Raw genomic sequence first — 19,743 nt, forward strand, 5'->3', positions numbered from 1 at the left:
CTCCACTCTCCCTCTCTCTCTCGGGGCTCAGAGATCCATGCAGGGGTGTTATGATTGAGTTTCTCCAGCCTGAGGGCTCAGGGCACTCCAGAGGGTATCTGCCCCAACACAAACGGCCCCAGAATCTGGATTCTCTGGGGTCTGCAGATTGCTGACGAGAGTTCCCTCACTCCCAGACTGCCGGCTGCCTCTTCTTGCTACTGTTGGAAGCAAAACCCTTACAGGTTTCACGGCTCATGTTTTTCTGCCTCTCCCCTGCTGTGGGCCAGAGGCCAGCGCGACCAGACGCCAGGGTACGTGGGAGGAGTTCACTTGTCTCAGGGTCCTGCCAGCAGGGATTCCGTGAGCTGCTCTGCTGCTCACGGGAGCTCTGGGGCTTCATTCTTGCTCCTGATCAAGCTGCACTTTACCCTCTTCCAGACACATGAAGCTTCCCGCCTCACATGGCCATGGCAGCCTTTCACTGCATGTGTAACCTTGGACAAATGAGTTGACTTCTATGAGCTTCAGTTTCCCAGTCTATAAAATGGGGCTTTAGATTCCACTTCTCAAGGTTAACATGCGGTAAACGGCTAGAATATCCAGTGTTGTTGCCCTTATCATCATCATCATCATCAACATTGGGCTTATAACAGAAAGACTCAATGAGTTTAAGCCTCACTGAAGCATTAAAAAAACAGCCATTTATCGGGTACAGAGAGCTTTTTAATGATTTATTCCTTAAGAACAACTGAGAATTCGTTCCTTCCATGGATCGTGACTTCTGGTCAGGCAGTGTCAACTGTCTAGACAACCAGGCAAAGCGTCAACCATCCTGAGGTCCGCAGCATCCAGCATTGGTGCGTATCCTGAGTAAACGCACAGTGGATACACGAGACGGCAGATCAGATGTCGGGGGTGGGGCGCATCAGACAAGGTGCACAAAAGATTCTAAAAAACGGGTCTGTGCTGAAGAGAACTGACTGAGAATAACTTTAGGTAAATGGGTTTCTTAAGAATGCTGATGGAGGGGGGGAGAGGTGCGGGGCGAGAGGGCCACTGAAAAAAAAAAAAGGGGTTCAATATACACAAATAATGATGGCTTCCAACTCCCAAGGCCGTGTGCCCGGCACTAAGCAAGCTGACCCTTCGCTGGGGCCAGACGCCCAGATGGCCTTCTGGAACCCGGGCCGGTGCCCTGCTGGGAGGCGAAGCAGGGGATGTGGGGCGGGCAGGGGCCTTGGAGGAGGAGGGGGTGGGCAGGGAGGCGAGGCCTGGCCCGCCACAGTCCTGCCCCTGGCCCCTGGGAGCTTCCCTCCTGTGTCCGGCCGCCCGGGCGAAGGGGTTAATGCTATGGCCAACGGGGCGGCCTGGCGGGCCCGGTGGGCTCAGGCCTGGGCTCAGTGGGGCGGGTGGCGCCGCTCGGCCAGGCCCCCGCGGCCCAGCACCTCCCCGCTGAACTGGTAGGTGAGCTTCTTCTTGACCTTCTTGACCTCGCCCGTCTTGCCGTAGTTGCGCAGCGCTCGGGCCATCTTCTGGTAGGTCATCTTCTTGCGGTTGCCCTTCTGGATGCCCCAGCGGTGCGCCAGCGCCTCCTTGTGCTTGGACGAGAACTGGAACGTGCCCTTGTCCTTGTCCACCCACCAGATGCTGTCCTTCATGTCGCCGCTGCGCAGCAGGTCCAGCAGGAACTGGTACAGGCGGATCTTCTTCTTGCTGCCTGCGGCCGGAGACGGTCAGCGCCCACGCGGGGGACCCAGCCCGCCTCCCGGTGACGTGGGACCGCCCCCTCCTTCCCTTCCGGGTGGGGTGGTCGCAGGGGCGGGGCTACGGCCAGCGTGGCGCATGCGCACGCCCACAGCGCAGGTGCTCACACCCGGACGGGGGGACACAGGCCTCCCCACCCCCACCCGCGGAACACACGCGAAGACACGTGTTGGCAAACACACACCCATATGCAAGCACTCTGCTCTGTGGCCAGGCTGCCGCGTCCGTGGGCCTTGATCGGGGTGGGGATGGGGCACAAGGGTGGCCAGGGTCAGGGCTGGTCCCAGGCTGGGTCCCCTACCTGTCTCCCCGTGCAGGAGGCCAGGCCCTGGCTCCAGGCCGTCGGCCTCCCCGTCGGACACCTCCAGCGGGGGGCTCTGCCGCTCCCCCTCCTCTTCATCCGAGCTGGGCCGGGCGGGAGACAGCGAGGGGTACGGCAGGCACATCCGGGGCAGGTAGACCTGGAAAGGAGGCAGAAGTAGGGTTGGGGTCCCTGAGGGACGGTGCAAAGCTGAAGGCGGCCAGGTAGGGGGGGTTCCGTGGGGTGAGAGAAGAGGGGGTCCTGGGGCAGGGTGGCCAGGGAGGGGCAGAGGGATATGGGAGAAGGCTGGGGACCCTGGAGGTCGGGCTTGTTACGGGGTCAGACGGGGTCCCCACACACACAGTGCCGGTTGTGGGGACAAAGTGGCTCCTGACACCCAGCCTGTCTCCCTGGTTTGGGCGGAGGAAGGTGCCATGTGGACAGGCAGCTGCCCTGGGGTGAGGGGCTGAGGAGGAGGGTCGGTAAAGGGAGTCAGTGGGGAGATGGAGAGATCAGCGGATTTCAGGACTCAGTGACTTGGATGCCAGACCCACGAGGAGCCAGTGAATGGGGTGGGGGCACTAGCCCCGGAGTTTCAGAGGGCCCGTGATGAGGCCCCAGGGGGTCAGAAGGACCAGTGTGTGTGTGTGTGTGTGTGTGTGTGTGTGTGTGTGTGTGTGTGTGTGTGTGTGTTGCGGGGGGCGGGGTGGGAATGGTCCGGGCTCTGTCCTCGGTGGGGTGAGAGCAGATAAGGGGTGTGGGGTCACGAGGTCAGCCGAGGGGTCAGGAGGCAGCCGTTGGGGCTCCGGCCACCGTTGGCGCTGTGGGGCAGGAAGCCCAGTTGAGTAAGAGCCTGTGTCAGCTTCCTGCGGAGTGCCCGCCTCACCACAGGCACAGGGCCGGGCCGGGGCGGGGCGCGGCGGCCCTGCAGGCACGCACCTGGTGACTGAGGTTGGCGTGGGGAGGAGCCATGGGGGGTTCGAGCACGTGCATCTGCTCCAGCTCCATGTGGCGGTAGAGCTGCTGCAGCTGTGGGGGCTGGACGCTCTGCAGCTCCGTGAAGTGGTTCTCGGGGAAGCTCTCAAACTCGCTGTGCACGTGGTGCGGATGAAAGTCCCAGTAATGGTCTGCGGGCCAAAGCAGGAGGGGCTTATGATTGTATAAAATATGAGCAATAATAGTATACATTATATATCATTATATATAATAACGATATTAATATATGTAACAATAATAGCATATATAAAAACAATAGCACCAGGCTGTGTTCCCTATCATAATCACCACCGCCATTCTGGACTGCAGATTGGCATTAATCGTAACACCACCCACCCTGCTATTTTCCGACCCCCAATTCCACAGATGGGTCTTCCCCAGGTAGCTCAAAAGGTAAAGAATCTGCCTGCAATGCGGGAGACCAGGTTTCGATTCCTGGGTCGGGAAGATCTCCTGGAGGAGGGCATGGCAACCCTCTGCAGTATTCTTGCCTGGAGAATCCCATGAACAGAGGAGCCTGGCGGGCTGCGGTCCATGGGGTCGCAGAGAGTCAGGCACGATTGAGGGACTTTAGAATACTCAGAATATGCTATGGATGAGGACACCGAGGCTTGGAGAGGCTACATGACCCACCCCCGGTCAAAGGCCACATTGGAGGCAAAGCCTTTGTTCTCAACAACCAATCTACCCTGCCTCCCACGCCCATCACGAGGATGCTGGCTTTTGAGCCAGAGTCCGAATCCGGGCGTTTCCTTTCTGTGTGGCCTCAGGCACAGGCATTGACCCCTCTGTCAAATAGGAATGCTAGAAACTAGGAGGACCCATGCAAGTTCACATTTGTAAAACCCCCTAGCCCCAGAGGCCGCACTCGGGAGTATGTGGAGTCGCTTCTCCTCCCCTTCAGACGCAGCAGAGGTTCCTGAGCTGACTGGCTGCCCGTAGTCACAGCTCACCGCCCCGTCACATGGCCGAGGTGTGACTGCAGAGTCACAGGGCTGACATTCCTCAGCCAAGCCCCTCCAAGGCCGTATCCTTGGGGAGCTGCACCTGAGTCCCAGGGAAGTCGCCACGGCACCTGAGGCTTTCCCGGAAAGCCCCTGGTGGGTGCTTTCAGAGTCTGCGGTAGGGTGGATTTGAGTTTGGGGAACAGCTCCATGCCACTGGGAGCCCTGCCTGGGCCTAGAGCCGGTCTTCAACGTGGCACCTTTTCCAGGAACAAAAACCACCACACGTCTGAGGACTTCCTGGGTACAACTTGGAGTCCAAAAGAAGACGTGACAAAGTGCCAAGAGGAATTTTTCTCGTGTCACCCAGAGAGGGAGAGTACAGGATGCTAAGGCAGGCCACCATCTCCGGGACTGGCACAGGGCCCTGCAGGGGGACCGTCACCAACGCCTGTGCGTGTCTCTGTGTGTCTGTCTGTCTCCCCCCTCTCTTTCTCTCTCACAAACACATCGCTGCTCACGCATCCCTGAGAAATGACACGTGTTGTCTTGGCTCTGCACTGGCTCTCAGAAGACTCACTCATTTTCCAATCCTGCTCTGTGGTGGCTTTGCCTTGTGACCCTGAGCAAGACATTTTATCTGCCTGAGCCTCTGATTCTGCAAAAGTCAGAGACCCAGCTGGGCGGTTACTGAGGTCCGATTCACATGTGGAATTGTTTGAACCCACAGTCCAGACTCCCACTTCCGTGAAGCTGCATGGCATAGGGGAACTAATTGGGGCAGAGCTGGGTTTGAATGCTGGCTCTGCCACTCACCCTTGAGTGACACTGGGCAGGTCGTTCTGCTTCTCTATGCCTGTTGCCTCCGCTGTGAGATGGGGTTAATAACTACACCCAGCTCACGTCATAGCCTTGCTGTGAGGATTAAATGAGCTAATGCTTGCAAGGCACTTTGAATGGAACCTGGCACAAAGTAAGACTCAATAAACATTAACTATTATCATTCCAGGTTTCCCAGGTGGCTCAGTGGTAAAGAATCTGCCTGTGTAGGAGGAGTTGCAGGAAACACAGGTTCAATCCCTGGGTTGAGAAGATCCCTTGGAAGGAAATGGCAACCTACTCCAATATCCTTGCCTGGAGAATCCCATGGACAGAGGACCTGGTTTGTTACAGTCCATGGGGTTGCAAAGAGTCGGACACATGAGCGACTGAGCACACACACACCCGTTATCCTTATAGTGATAATTATTATGAATGTTTAATGCTGTCTTAAGAGAGCCTAAATCAGCACCTGAGCAAACAGCAGATACTTTAATACTTATCAATTCCTCATCTTCCCCTGCTCTCTGCCACCTTAGTCCATGGTCCAGAGAAGTAGTTTGAGGGATCCTGGCTGTCTCTTTCTCCCAGAAGCTCAAGTTGGGACCCCAAGGTTGCACCAAGGGCAGAGGACTGTTTTTTTTTCACCTTCATATTCCCAGTGCCTGGATGCAGTAGGTGTCTTGATGCTTTTGAACTGTGGTGTTGGAGGAGACTCTTGAGAGTCCTGTGGACTGCAAAGAGATCCAACCAGTCCATCCTAAAGGAAATCAGTCCTGAATAATCATTGGAAGGACTGATGCTGAAGCTGAAACTCCGATACTTTGGCCACCTGATGTGAAGAATTGACTAATCTGAAAAGACCCTGATGCTGGGAAAGATTGAAGGTGAGAGGAGAAGGGACGACAGAGGATGAGATGGTTGGATGGCATCACCAACTTAATGGACATGAGTTTGAGTAAGCTCCAGGAGTTGGGGATGGACAGGGAGGCCAGGTGTGCTGCAGTCCATGGGGTTGCAAAGAGTTGGACACGACTGAGAGACTGAACTGGACTGAACTGCAATGCAGTAAGCACTGAACAAGCATTTCCTGAGTGAATGCATGAATCCTAGCTTCTTAAGAACTCTGACTCTCCTCCACCAAATTATCCAAATCTGAAGGGAAAACAAAACAAAATGACACTTATTTTGTACTTTCATCTTGCCTTGCATTAATAAGACCCAGAAATTCTCCCCTTGCTGAGAGAGAGTTGGCTCTCTGGGGCTCTGGGGTGCTTGAGTGGATCCAGGTTCCTTTCAGCTGTAGATCTGCCCTGGAGCCTCACTCCAGGCCCTTCCCATTTTGCCTTCTCCTGCCCAGGCCGAGGTGCCCAGATCTTCATAGAATGCCTTATCCTGCCCGTGCATGCATGCCAAGTCCCTTCAGTGGTGTCCGACGCTTTGCCACCCCATGGGCTGTAGCCAGCCAGGCTCCTCCATTTCGGGGATTCTCCAGGCAAGAATACTGGAGTGGGTTGCCATGCCCTTCTCCAGGGGAACTTCCTGATCTTTATAGAATGCTTTATCCTCCCCCTCAAATCTTCACACCTACTCCAGGTCTTTTTTGGGTTTTTTTTTGGAGGGGGCGGGTTTTGGCCGTGCCGTGTGGCATGTGGGGTCTTAGTTCCCCTACCAGGGATCAGACCCGTGCCACCTGCATTGGAAGCACAGAGTCTCAATCCCTTGACCCCCAGGGAAGTACCCCCTACTCAGTTCTGGCTTGAGGGCTCTGAGTTCTCTCTCTCTCGGTCCCCGCCTCTGTCCCAGCTCCACGTGAGACCCACGGGCTTGTTCTGGTGATCCCAGCTTAAGGCCAGCACTTCCCACAGCAGGTCTCAGTACCCCCCGATTCAAGTCACTTTGGGGGCCAGAAAAGCTTGCAGATTTGGGGCCCATCGGAGACCCATGCGATCTGCAGTGATGGAAGGAGACGGGAGAGTCTGGCCTTTCACAGCACCCTGCAGAGGTTCGTTTGCTCACTGAGGCTCAGGAATCCTGCCCCAGGGTCGCCGAAACCTGCAACAGAGACTCTTGGGCTACAATTAAGGTTTCAAAAGGCCCAACGGAAACCTTTCCTCTACCCTTGATTTTGAGTGCTCCGGCAGTTATATAATAAACACTGGTAGGCAGAGATGAGTCGTCTGAAGGAACATCATGCCACAAGTCCATCCTTAGGCAAAGGTCGGCACTCTGGGCTCTTTGACTGCCCAGGAATGCTTTGCTAAACCCCTGCTTGTCACTTTGAGAGGTCATCCAGACTCTCCTGCCACTTATGTCCCCTTAGTATGACTTTCTGCTCCTCAGAAGGACATAGTGTCAGGACTTCCCTGGTGGTCCAGTGGCTAAGACTCTGCGCTTCCGATACAAGGGGCCAGAGTTCAATCCCTGGTCAGGCAACTAGATCTCACAGGCTCCAGCTAAGACTTTGAACGCTGCAACTAAAAGAAAAAAAAGAAAAAAGATCCCACATGCCGCAATTGGATTAAAAAAAAAAAAAGACCAGGCATGAAGCAATGAAGATCGAAGTTCTGTGTGCCACACCTAAGACCAGGTGCAGTCAATAAATAAATATGAAAAATTATAATACAGAGTATAGAGTCATTCGCATATCCAGAGAGAGCTCTGGACCTTCCCTTCTGGAACCTGTATGGCATTCAACACGTACTAGGCTTCAGTCAATATTTGGTTAAATGACCAGTGGAAGCTTACTTTTAACGTGTTTTTTATGTACCAGGCACTGTCCTAAGTACTTAATCCACATTATGTCCCTCAGTCCTCACCATAGCTCGGACAAAGTGGCCACTATGGTCTGATCTTCCTTTTGCATATGAGGAAGCTATGACTCAGAGACATAAAGTCCCTCGCCCACAGATAGTCACTGGTAGAGTCAGGATCCAAACCCACCTGTGTATGACTCCAGGGACTAAACTCTTATCCCTATGCCATACCTCCACTGAGGACCAAGACAGCCAGTGAAAGCTTTAAGTAAGACGCACGGTGACAGAATTTACGGACTGCTACTATCCATCTGTCTGTCTACCATCATTTACCCCTCATTCATTATTCATCCTCTATCCATCATCCATCCACCATCCAGCATCATCCATCTGTTATCCATCCATCCGTCTATCCATCCATCCATCCATCCATCCATCCATCATCCAAATATCATCTATCCATCGTTCACTCATTCATCATCCATCATTTAACCCACCCATCCATCCATTTATCCACCCATCCATCACTGAACCTTTATTCATCCAGCCAGCAATGACCCATTCATCAACATCTTTGACTTCCACCCTCTAAACCAGCTTCCAGTCTGGAACCAAAGTCCTACCCACACATCCTATTGCTACTCAGTTTTTTGTGTCACTAACACCTAGATGTCACTAGGACAAAAATAAAATGATATTCAAAACAATCCCCCCCCACACACACAAAATGCAAGCCTTAAGTGTCATTCAGTTGACCTTATCTCCTTCAAGCAGAAACCCCAGCCTGAAGCCATGGCTCTCACCAGGAGAGGAGAAGTAAGATCAAGACTAAGAAGGAAAATGAGGAATTAAGAAAGCAAGGAATGAGGAAAAAAAACCTTCGCAGGAAATCACAGACCACTGGACAAGGGCTCCTTAATCCCAGCCCTCCTGCACATTATTCAAACACGGAAACTGAGGTCCCAGCAAGCAGAGAGCTCCAGGTCTCACGATCCTTATTATTTCTTACACTGTATCCTAATTATTACGATTTTAGTTCTTTCCTTTGTTAAAAAAGATAAATCTGGCAGGGCCTATGTTTTATTCATCCTACAGCACCTGGCAATGTCCCTGGGATGGAAGCAAGGTTTGGTAGGGGAAGGAAGGACACTTCAGAAGGTGAATGAAATGAATGGATGATTAGAAGACTCTGAATAAACTGTGGTATGTGAATAATAATAAACTGTGAATCTGTGGGATGAAAAGATGAAAAGTGTGTAGACAGGTGGAATGGTGGAGAGAATGGTCGTACTTTGGAACTCTATTTCCTCCATCAATCCCACTGCAAATAGCATTAGGATGGCTATTATCTAAAAACAGAACAACCCGGGCTGACTGTATAGCGCAGGGAACTACATTCACTATCCTGTAATAACAGAATGAAGGAGAATCTGAAAAACAATACGTATATACATGTATATATACATATATATAATCAGTGAGTCACTTTGCTGAACACATGACATTGTAAATTAACTACACTTCATTTTTTTAGTGGTTAAAAAAGCAGAAAATTATGAATTTGGGCAAGGATGTGGAGCAGTGGAATCCTTGTGCACTGTTGGTAGGAGACTGCAATGGTGCAACCGCTAAGGAAAAACAGCATGCTTGGTCCTCAAACAATTAACAATAGAATTATCTTACAACCCAGCAACTCTACTTCTGGGCATATAGTCTCAAAGAACTGGAAGCAGGATCTTCAAAGAGGCATTTTAACACCTATGTTCACAGCAGCGTTATTCACAGCGACCAAAAGACAGAAGCAACCCACGTGTCCATCAACAGGTGAATGGGAAAACAGAATGTAGTATATCCACACAACGGAATATTACTCAGCTTCAAAAAGGAAGGAATTCTGATGTACACTGCAACACGGATGAATCTGCAGGTTTTATATGTTAAATAAAAGAAGCCAGTCACGAAAAGAGAAATACTGCATGATTCCACTAAGATGAGGTACTTAGTGCCGTCAAAGTCATAGGAATGGAAAGTAGAATGGTGGTTGCCGGGGGCTGAGGGGAGGGGGCAGTGGGAGGCACTGTTTAATTGGTCCAGAATGCCAGTTTCGCAAGATGAACAGCGTTCTGGAGCTGGATGGTGGGGGATGGTAGCGCAGCAACATGTCCTTGAGCCGCCGAACTATACATGTGCAGATGGTTAAGATAGTACATGTTATACTGTATACATTTTAATCACAACTTAAAAATGATAAACAGCAAGTTCTATGAGCCCTACCTTGAGAATCTATCCTGAATCCGTCTGCTCTTTTTTGTCTGTCTCGTCACTGCCCTTGGCCAAGTCACCGTCATCTCGTGTCTGGATTATTCCAGTGGTTTCCTCCTGGGCTTACCCCTGTTCCTACTCTTGCCTCCTCTCCAGCTATTCTCCACCCAGAAATTAGAGTGATTTAAAAAAAAACAAACTTATTCAGTGGAACCACTAGGTATTGGGAGAAGACACTAAAAACTTCCAGAGAGATAAAACAAAACTAAACAGGAAAAAAATTAAACAAAACCCCAAAATGGTTACATTCAAAAAAGAGGATATGGAATGACATCAGATTTCCTAAGAAAAACTGTAGTAACCTGAAGACAGTAGAGAAATGCTTTCAGTTTCAATGAGAAAAAAAAAATTTTTTTTCAACTTAGACTTCTATACACAGCCAAACTACTGTTAATCAGGTGAGACCAGAAAGACAGCAGGTGACACAAACAGCAATAAAACCTTACCTCCCAGACATCCTCTCTTAGGAGAGCATAATGCTATGAGTAACAGATCCTTACATAATTTTCACTTTCTAAGCCTCTTATATGGAGTAGCTCACTCCATCCTTAGGGCAGTCCTGTGAAGTAGGTCTCATGAGTGAGAAGCTGAGGCCCAGAGGGGTGAGACATCTTCCCTGTGGTCACCCCACCCGATAATGGGGAGATGGGGCGTGACTCCCGGCAGCCTGGCTGCGGGGTGGGGGCCTCCGTCACTGCTGCTCAGCCCTCACACACAGCGATGAGAACGTACAGGTAATCAAGGCATGCAGCGTGGCTCAGCTGTGGGCCATGTTCACATGGTCCAAACCATGGAAAATTCAGGCGTCAATTTAACAAACTTAGAACACAGACAAAGGGACTTCCCCGGTGGTCTAGTGGGTAGGACTTCATGCTCCCAATGTAGGGGACCAGGCTTGGATTCCTGATCAGGGCACTAAAAGCCCGCATGACGTGAATGTTGAGTGTTAGTTGTTAGGCCGTATCCGACTCTTTGTGACCCCATGGAAAGTAGCCCACCAGGCTCCTCTGTCCATGGAATTCTCCAGGCAAGAATACTGGACTGGGTAGCCATTCCCTTCTCCAGGGGATGTTCCTGACCCAGGGATCCAACCCAGGTCTACCACATTGCAGACAGATTCTTTACCCTCTGAGCCACCAGGGAAGCCCCCACAGGTGGGACATGGCCAAAAAGTGAAAAAAAATTATTAAAAATAGAATACAGAGGAAGACAAATGCTGTATGATCTCACTTATATGTGGAATCTTTAAAAAAAAAAACAAAAAACAATTCAGAAAAGGAGGTCAGATTTGTGTTTGCCAGAAGTAGTGAGAGATGGGGGAGATTGGGTGCCAGTGGTCTAAAGTGCAAATTTTCAGCTGTGAGATAAATAAGCCCTGGGGATGCCAGGCACAGAATGACTAGGGCTAACTGCTATATGGTAACTTCGAAAGCTAAGAGTAGCTCCTGAAAATTCTCATCACAAGGGGAAAAACTTTGTAACTGTATGAGGAGACAGATATTAACTAAACTTACGTGGTAATCATTTCCCAACGTATAGGTGTGTGAAGTCATTAGCTGTTACACCTTAAACTCATACACTTATGTTGTATATCATAACAGCAATAAAATGAAAAAAAGGGGAAAAGTTACTGTGACTATTTTGGTATGTGTGAAGAAGTATGTGTGTGTGCTATAAATAACTAGAAAGTCAAATACTCATCTTTCATAGTACAATAGATTTCTCTAAGTAAAAAATCAAGCTAGATTCATCTCCACCTGGCATATAGAAAGTCCTCAATAAATGTTTGTGAATTAATAAATAAATGCTGTTCTAAGTCTCTATTTCAAACTTTCATGTATATACTTCCATTGCCCTGTAATAGAAAGACTGGAAAAATAGCTTTTAACTGTCTCTGATGTGCTGGATAGGCCATAGGGAAACAACTCTGATAAATTTATGTAAAAAGTAGCAGATTGCAGAACAGCATGATACTGCAGTTCATTTCTGAATGGATAGGATATGTGTGGATGTATACACTTACAAACATGCAGGATTATACACCTCAAATAAGTATCTGCTAGAATTGACCAAGATGGCTATCGGTGCGGGGTGAGAATGAGAAGCAGGTAATAATATTTTCCTTCATACGCTGCTGTATTTTAAAATTGTTTGCAACGGGTATTTCTTGTTTGAATAATTAAAATTAAACATCTATAATTTCTCTGGATATTTACCAGACACACACACACACACACACACAAGGTTACTCAGATCGTGTCATTTCTTTCCTCAGCCCCTCCAGTGGCTTCCCGTTAGGCGTGGGAACCACGACAAGCTCCCGTTGCAGTCCTCGGGCCTGTGCGGTGCTCCCCTGCAGACCGGCCTCCCTTCCCGTCCTTTCTGCTTCCCGTGCTCCCTGCCCACCCTGGTCCCCACCCAGGTCCCTCCTGCTCTTGCACCTGCTGTTCCCACTCCTAGAACACTTGTGCCTCCCTGTCTGTGCATTCATGTGCCTTCGGGGCACTCAGATTTCCACCCGAGGGCCTCACCCGGGGGCCGTTCACCCCTGGAGCTCTGTCCTGCGGGCATACCCCTGGCAGCTTAAACCTGACATCTGTACCCAGAGATGCCATCTGTGGCAAGTCCTTCTTTAGGGCCCTCACATGCAGATGGCAGAGCCTGACTCACGGTACTCTGCTTTCTACAGGACGTCTTTAGAGCATGTCTGCTAATTCAGCTGTTCCCCGTCTCTCTCCCTCACTGGACTGTAAGCTCCACGAGGGCAGTGGCCTTGCCCGGCCTGCTCCTTGTGGCAAATCCAGCGCCTAGAACAGGGTCAGGTCCACAGCATGTAATCAGGGGCTATTTGGCAGATGGACAAGAGGGGGATGAGTGGACAAGTGGATTGGACAGCAAGCGTTGGAAGGACAGGTGGCTGAGGGGGAGCTGGGCGGATGGCAGGGAGCGGACGGCTGGGTGAATGTCTGCTGGGTCATCGGGAGATGAGCCTGTTGATGTCACAGAACCTTCTGTGCTTCTCCACTCCCTGTCGACCTGCTGGCTTTCTCTACAGTGCTCACTCCATGAGCCAGCCCCAGGCCTGCCTGGTTTCTAGAGTATATACATAGCACCCCTGTATTATAGGAAGGGAGAATGCAGCTTCAGTAGACCCAAAGGAAAGGCACCCAGACCCAGGGAGACTGAGAAGCGGTCAGGCCAGGGGAGAAACGATCCCTGACGCTAGCTAAAAGGGGTCAGAGGCCTCCCTGAGTTTGCAAGGACCTGAGCGGACCTGCTGCCTGGAGCCACCAGGGGGCGCCAGTCCTCAAGCAGGGACCTGCTTAGGTCCCAGACTGGGCAGAAGCAGGTGTAGGGCTGGTGTGGAGTCAGGGAGAGTCAGCCCCCGACCCTGGCAGTGGGAGCTGGAGGTAGAGCTGGAGAAGGGAGACTCTCTAAACCGTCTCTGGATTTTCCCCAGAAAGGGTGCATTTCTTGTAGAAGTATAAAATTTAAAAGTATGGGGGTGGGGCGGGGGGGAAGGATGTTTTTCAAGTCTTTCTAGTCCTCAAGTTCTGAAAGGAGTTTGTGTGTTCCCAGATATGGCCTCAAAGGATGTCCACCCCTTACTCCCAAGATACGGTTTCCAGCTGTAGTCTTTAGAATGGATGTCAGGTGTGAGTTCCAGGCAAAACTGTTGGCAGGCTTTGCCATCTGGATGTGAGGGCCCTAAATAAGGACTCGCCACATATGGCATCTCTAGGTACAGACATCAGGCTTAAACTGCCAGAGGTGTGCCAGCAGAATGAAGCCCCAGGTGTGAGCGGCCCCCAGATGAGGCCCTCGGGTGAAACCTTCCTTGGCTGAGGCAGAGCATGCCTGTCCCTGTGGGGTTGCAGACACCCCGCTGTCTGGCTTGCCTAGGCCTCCAGACCTCCTGAAGAATCCCTCAGTGAAGACCCAGTAACCAGGCCACCTCGCCTTTGGTTCAGAGATATTCCATCAGTACACCGAGATCTACCACCGGTGATCTCTCTTAGCGGTCCCAGACACTGAAGGTCTCTTTCCCTTCCCCTGAACTTGCTTCAGGATTGACCTGGGCTTTGGGGTGGGGGGCAGTTAGACCCAGATAGAAAAAAGCCCTGGCCCAGGCCCCATCCTCACCGCCCCGCGCCCCCACCAGCAGACAGGGTTTCAGCCCTGCTGAATGAACAGCTCTCAAGTGGGAGCGGTTCTGTCCCGCCGCCCCCACCGCCAGGGGACATTTGGCAGCTCTGGAGACATATTTGGTTGTCATGATTGGCAGGAATGCTGGCAAATACCCTACAAGGCGCAAGACAGACCTCGCAGCGTGGACCTATCCAGCCCAAATGTCAATAGACAGACGCTGTTAGTCACACACAGCAGAGCCTGGGGCTGCACCAATGGAGTTCAGGGTCACGGGCGGTGACAAGAATGGAGAGGGAGAGGGGGGGTTGGGGGAGGAGAAGACCCAGGGTTCGATCCCTGGGTCGGGAAGATCCCCTGGAGGAGGAAATGGCAACCCACTCCAGTATTTTTGCCTAGAGAATCCCCAGAACAGAGGAGCACAGCAGACTACAGTTCCGTGGGGCCGCAAAGAGTTGGACATGAATGAGCGACTAAGGAAGCCAAAAAAAAAATGAGAGAGCACTGGACCTGGAGCAGACAGAGCTGGGTCGCAGCAACCAGTTGCACCTCCTTGTACAAGTCCCGTAGCCTCTCCGCCTGTTTCGTCAGGTGTAAACAGGCCAAAAGGATTGGATGAGAAGATAAGACAGGGAAGAAGCTCACCATGCCTGCACACCAAGGCTGCTCCAGAAATGCGCGCTGGAGGTGTGGGATATTGGTGGGGAGCAGGAGCATGGGGATTTAGGGTAGGGAATTCATGTCCCTGAGAGCTAACTGGATCCGATCCTCGGGATTCCAAAGAAGCCTCAGGAAGGGTATGCTTTTCCCTCCCCCAGAACGCAGCGGCGCTGGGGCCAGGCCAGGCTGGGGAAGTCAGGGCAGGGCGGGGCCCGCTACTCACCGCTGTGGCTTTCTCCATCACTGCTGAGATAGGGGTAATATTCGTGCGTTTGGCGTTGGTAGAGATCCGTGTCATAGGGAACTAGGTCTTCCGATGGCTGCTGAGAGAGGAGGGGGTCAGAACTCGGAGTGCGGCGGGGAGACCCCAGCCAGGTTGGCAGGACCCCCCCCCAGGATGTTGGGTCCACACTGAGCCTCTTTATCAGGCCTACAGCCCTCGCTCTGCTTGCAGCTGGGAGAGGCCACGCAGAGCGCAAGCGGGGGACCCGGGGATGCAAGGGCCTCGGCTCCGGCAGAAAGGGGATGACAGAGACCCTGGGGGTCAGAGGTCAAAAGAAGACAGGTCTGAGGGGACAGCCCAGTGGCTCCCCTGGCCACCTTACACTCACGCTCCACTGAATGCCCAGGTCCCAGCCTCATACACTCACCCGCTCACGGTCACACTGACATGCCCACACCACCCCCCACACACACATCCACTCACAGCCCTCACACTCACCCCGGGCACACATGCCAGTACACACCCGCCTGTAGGCGCTCGCAGAGTCCCTGGGGTTGACACGCGAATCCAGCCCCTTGCCTCCAAGCGCACTGACACACACACTCACGCCCGTGTCCTTGCTCGGTCACTCATGTTCCTGCACGCCCATCGCCTGCACACAGGCTTGTCCTCCTGCCGTAGCCCCCCAGGCCCCCAGGCTCTCTGGCTGCCCGATGTCCAGGTCCCAGGCCGGCTCAGGGCCCCCACCCCCACGCTGGCTGTTCACGCCGATGGGCTTTATAGGGCTCACCCTGCGCAACGCTGGGGCCATGGCTTTGGGGGCCTCTCCCTCCTCTCCTTTCCTCCGGGGACACTCCCTGGTCCCCCTCCTTCCGTCTCCCCATCCCTCTCCCCTCAACCCCACTCCCTGGCCAGGCACTGGGACATGCACCCAGAGGCTTCCCAACAGTCACCAGGCCTCTCCCCACCCCCGCTCGTGTGCCCAGGGATTGCACAACTGCCACCCCGGCCCTCAGGGCTTGATTTGGGGGCCAGAGCTGCCTTGGGAGCCCACCCTCCCAGGACCCACTCCGCGTCACACCTGGACTGGGCCAGGGGGCTCAGGGGGCTCGCGTGGAGCCCAGGAGGACATGTCTCCCGCTCAGCTCTAGCTGGGGTTCAGGGATTGAGAGGTCAAGGGTCAGAGACAGGGTGGCCGGGCCCCGGGGCCTCTGACTGTCTTGAGGCAGAGTGGGCTCCTCCTGGGACCACCCCCCTGTCACCCCCTGCCTGTCCCCCCCCATCTTCTAGGTGCCAGGTGGGGGTGGGGGTGCCAGGGCCAGGTCAGAGGCTGGCTGGCTTGTCCCATCTGTGGAGGCCCTGCGTGGAGCCTGGCGCTGGGTCTGCAAACAGCACAGCCCTACAGAAGGGTGTCAAGCTGGGGTGCCTCCCTGGGGCTCTGGGGCCTGCCTGGGGTGGGGTGGCCGGGGGTAGGGGGAAGGGAGCTGCCTCCAGGCCGGGAAAGCTGAGTCAGATGGGCAGGCCCGGCCAAGCCCTTCCCAGTTACCCCCAGGGCTCCCCGTCCCCAGCTGAGTGGGGAAGGGGGTGAGGAAAGGGAGAGGGGTCCTCTCAGAGGGGACCGGTGGTGTGACACCTGCCAGAGGCTGCAACTGTCACTGAGGGCGGGAGCGGAGGGGCTGTGCCCCAGACGGCTGCCCTGCCGTCCCTGGGGTCCCCTGGGACGCCCGCTTCTTCACCTCCGGCCTCAGCCGCTGCCCTCACTCCCGTCTCTCCTTGGACAAGGTCCTCCCCCAGCCCCAATCTCAGCCCCAGGAAGACGCTGCCCTCCTCTCCGCAGTCCCAGCCCCAGCTGCCTGGCCAGTCTCTGCTCCCCTTGCTGTCCCGGCCCCTGCCTCTGCCTCCACCACTCAGGGCCCAAGGCCCAGACCTCTCGGGTCAACAGGCACGTCCTCTGCGCCTGGTGGCGGGGACCCAGGTTTAAGGCAGCCTTGGTCTCTAGGGCACCCAGTCCAGGGCCCGAGACCTCCAGCCTCTTGCCTCCTGCCCTCCAGCCCTTCACCGTCCCAGGGACCGGCTTCCCTCCACACCAGCCTTCCCAGCTCCTCCACCACCAGCTCCCCGCTGCCCTCGCCACCCTCAGCCCAGCCCCCCCACCAGGCCCTTGGAACCCCGGCTGCCACCCAAGCCCCATCTATAAATAACCGTTCAGGCCCCATCGATTACAGCCCCACCGTGGGCCCGGCCCTCAGCCCGCCGGGGCGTGCTTGCTCCAAGGAGGCCGATGGCCCTCTTGCTTGGGTCTCAGGCCCTGGGGCTCCAGGGAGGAAACACCAACTTCCCACTGATAGGGGAAGGCAGGCGGCGGGCTGGCGGGCAGGTGGCGGGCGTCCGAGGGCCGCGGGCTGGGCTGGTGGAGGAGTCCCGATACTCACAGGGGGGACGAGGGGAAACCCTTCCATTTTGCACGCCTGTAACATCCAGCCGAGCTCCAAGCCGGTCAGGTCCCCTGCCTCGGTGGGGGCCAGTGCGGAGCCCCTGGGGATGGGGCGCCCCGTCGGGGGGTGTTGGCGGGGGGGCTGGACCGCTTCGGGGCGGGTGCAGGGCTCAGGCCTGCCCCTTGAGCTACAGGAGCCCTGGGTGAGCCCCCTCCCTTGACATTGCAGGGCCAGCGCAAGTTCCTGATTTTATCGAAGGCCTGCCGCTGGGAGATAGTCCCCTTGGGGTGACATCACCACCCCAGCCCGTTTGCATAAATCTCTTGCGCTACAGGAAGTCTCTGGCCGGCTGGGGCAGGTGGTGCTCCAGGGGCTGGCCTGGGAGGCTGAGGGGGCCAGGCCCCCTGCCCAGAGGAAGCTGGGACTGTGAGGGGCGGCCTTGAGGCCTGGGGTGGGGCGGGAGAATGGGAGGGCGGAAGGCTGGCTGCACCACCACGAGGAGGGCCTTGCTGCCCCCCGGGGTCTGCGGAGGCTCTTTCACCCCAAACCCCGCAGATGCCTACTACTTTTGAGACCCCCCACGTGGCCAACAGTCACTTCCTTGGGGGATCGGAGCTGGTAAGGGTGTCCTCTTGGGGCCTCCATGCTCTGGGGTCAGCCTGGCTAGCCGAGGGCTCTGGTCCGGCTAACTGCCAGGCCTGGCTCTTCCTGGGCCCCTAGGCCCCCAACGCCTCAGTCTTACCCAGCCTGGGGCTGGGCCCTGGGGCCTGGTCTTCAGCATGGTGCTGGTTTCTCTTTCGTTCCACCAGCTTCATTTCCACCAGAAGGATTCTTACACCCTCCCCTCCCAGCTTCCTAAGGATCACCATGCCTTCCACATCTCTGTTCCCAGCCCAGATTTCTCAGTTTCCCCACCCCTTACCAATGCCTGACTGTCAATCGAGTCTTCCTAGTTTACAAACTTTGTCTGTCCATCCATTCATCTATTTTCCCATCCATTTACTTATCTGTTTTGTCAATCCATCTATTCACCCATCAAGCCAGCCATACATTTGTCTTTTGGTTTAATCCAGCTCTTCATTCATCCATTAATCTGTTAGTCTATTATCCATCCACCCATTTGTTTATCTTCTCATCCACTGAGCCATCTATACGTTCATTTATCAGCCCATCCACTTCTTACTCATCCACATTTCCATCTGTGTATCCATTGCATGTCCAGTGTCAGTCTGATCATTCATGGGTCCATTCATTCATCTAGCCATCCATCCATTTATGCATTCTACCATATCAGTTGAGTTCTAGGCTTCATGCCCATACGATATGGCTCAGATGGTAAAGCGTCTACCTGCAATGTGGGAGACCTGGGTTCAGTCCCTGGGTTGGGAAGATCCCCTGGAGAAGGAAATGGCAACTCACTCCAGCACTCTTGCCTGGGAAATCCCATGGACACCGGCGAGTGGCAGGCTACAGTCCATGGGGTTGCAAAGAGTCAGACACTACTGACTGGCTAACACACACAGGGCTTATGCTCAGTCCTGGGGAAAGAGAAAGGTGCTGGACAAGACTCCTGCTTCAGGGAGTTCCTGGTCTAGTCTGCAGGGCAGAAGGAAGAATAGAGGTAATTTTTAAATCTTTGGTCTCTGGTAAGCCCACTTCTCCAACTCACTGAGAGCTCACTTTCCTCTCCTGTGTCGTCTTACCCTTTGCTCTAAGTCCCATTCGCACTAACACTGCGTTCTCCCTGTCAGTGGAACCCCAGATACCCGAGTGCTTCTTCACTTGCAGCAAAAGCCAGGGATTCGCAGGCCTGGATTCACCATTAGACACAACCCACCTACATCTTCACTGATTTTTTGCCTCCACCTTTGGGACTCTCCAAGGAGTTCAGGTCACTGGTCCTCAGGACGCCCTAGGAACCTGACCAAGGCCCCTCCCCAAGAAGAGGGGAGAGGTGGGCTGACTTGGCATCTGTGCCATCCCTGACCCCACTTTCTCATCAAGAAGGCCTCGTCCCCACTGACTGCATGGCTGTGAGGGTGGGCTCTACTGCACGAGAGCCACGTCCTGCTTGATGTGTTCCAGTATTCTTGCCTGGGAAATCCCATGGATAGAGGAGCCTGGCGGGCTACAGGGGTCGTGGGGTCACAAAGGGTCGGACACGACTGAACGACTAGCATACACACACACCAGGAGGGAGTGCGTCGCTCTCCTCCATGAGTGCAGACAGCAGACCAGGCCGGCTCTGTCTTCCTGAGCCCTAAGTCTCAAAGGGCCACAGAGAAGCAAGAGACTCCGATGTTCCAAGTCTGGCCAAGCCCAGGGTAAGAAAAGCCCCAGGGTCCCAAATCTCGGGAAACGGGCTGAACTGATTCCTACTTTCTGTGCAGCTCGA

The 19,743-nt window shown here is 54.0% G+C and overlaps 1 protein-coding gene across 4 annotated transcripts; it reads right to left on the bottom strand.

The window, feature by feature from the left end:
• Positions 1–683: 683 nt before the first annotated feature.
• On the bottom strand, positions 684–17,593 carry SPI1 (Spi-1 proto-oncogene). 4 transcript variants are annotated; one of them, XM_005216423.5, is made up of 5 exons: positions 17,346–17,593; positions 14,914–15,010; positions 2,987–3,174; positions 2,048–2,207; positions 684–1,699 (listed from the first exon to the last, which is right to left on the bottom strand). In XM_005216423.5, exons 1-5 carry the CDS (start codon positions 17,388–17,390, stop codon positions 1,380–1,382), a joined length of 810 nt encoding a protein of 269 aa, XP_005216480.1. In that variant the 5' UTR covers positions 17,391–17,593; the 3' UTR covers positions 684–1,379. The 4 variants fall into 4 exon arrangements, with proteins under 4 accessions (XP_005216480.1, XP_024830870.1, XP_024830869.1 ...); XM_024975102.2 differs by lacking the exon at positions 17,346–17,593 and adding an exon at positions 15,704–15,791; XM_024975101.1 differs by lacking the exon at positions 17,346–17,593 and adding an exon at positions 15,704–15,739 and having other exon boundaries at positions 14,914–15,013.
• Between the last annotated feature and the right edge of the window lie 2,150 nt (positions 17,594–19,743).

The sequence above is a fragment of the Bos taurus genome, chromosome 15, assembly GCF_002263795.3.
Source record: "Bos taurus isolate L1 Dominette 01449 registration number 42190680 breed Hereford chromosome 15, ARS-UCD2.0, whole genome shotgun sequence".
In the NCBI taxonomy this organism is placed as follows: domain Eukaryota; kingdom Metazoa; phylum Chordata; class Mammalia; order Artiodactyla; family Bovidae; genus Bos; species Bos taurus.

Coding starts and splice junctions, on each gene's coding strand:
- SPI1 (NM_001192133.2), bottom strand. CDS start 17,390: ATGTTACAGGCGTGCAAAATGGAAGGGTTTCCCCTCGTCCCCCCT. Junction 15,014..17,345: donor GGTTTCCCCTCGTCCCCCCT/GTGAGTATCGGG, acceptor CTCCTCTCTCAG/CAGCCATCGGAAGACCTAGT. Junction 2,208..2,986: donor ACGCCAACCTCAGTCACCAG/GTGCGTGCCTGC, acceptor CCTCCTTTCCAG/GTCTACCTGCCCCGGATGTG.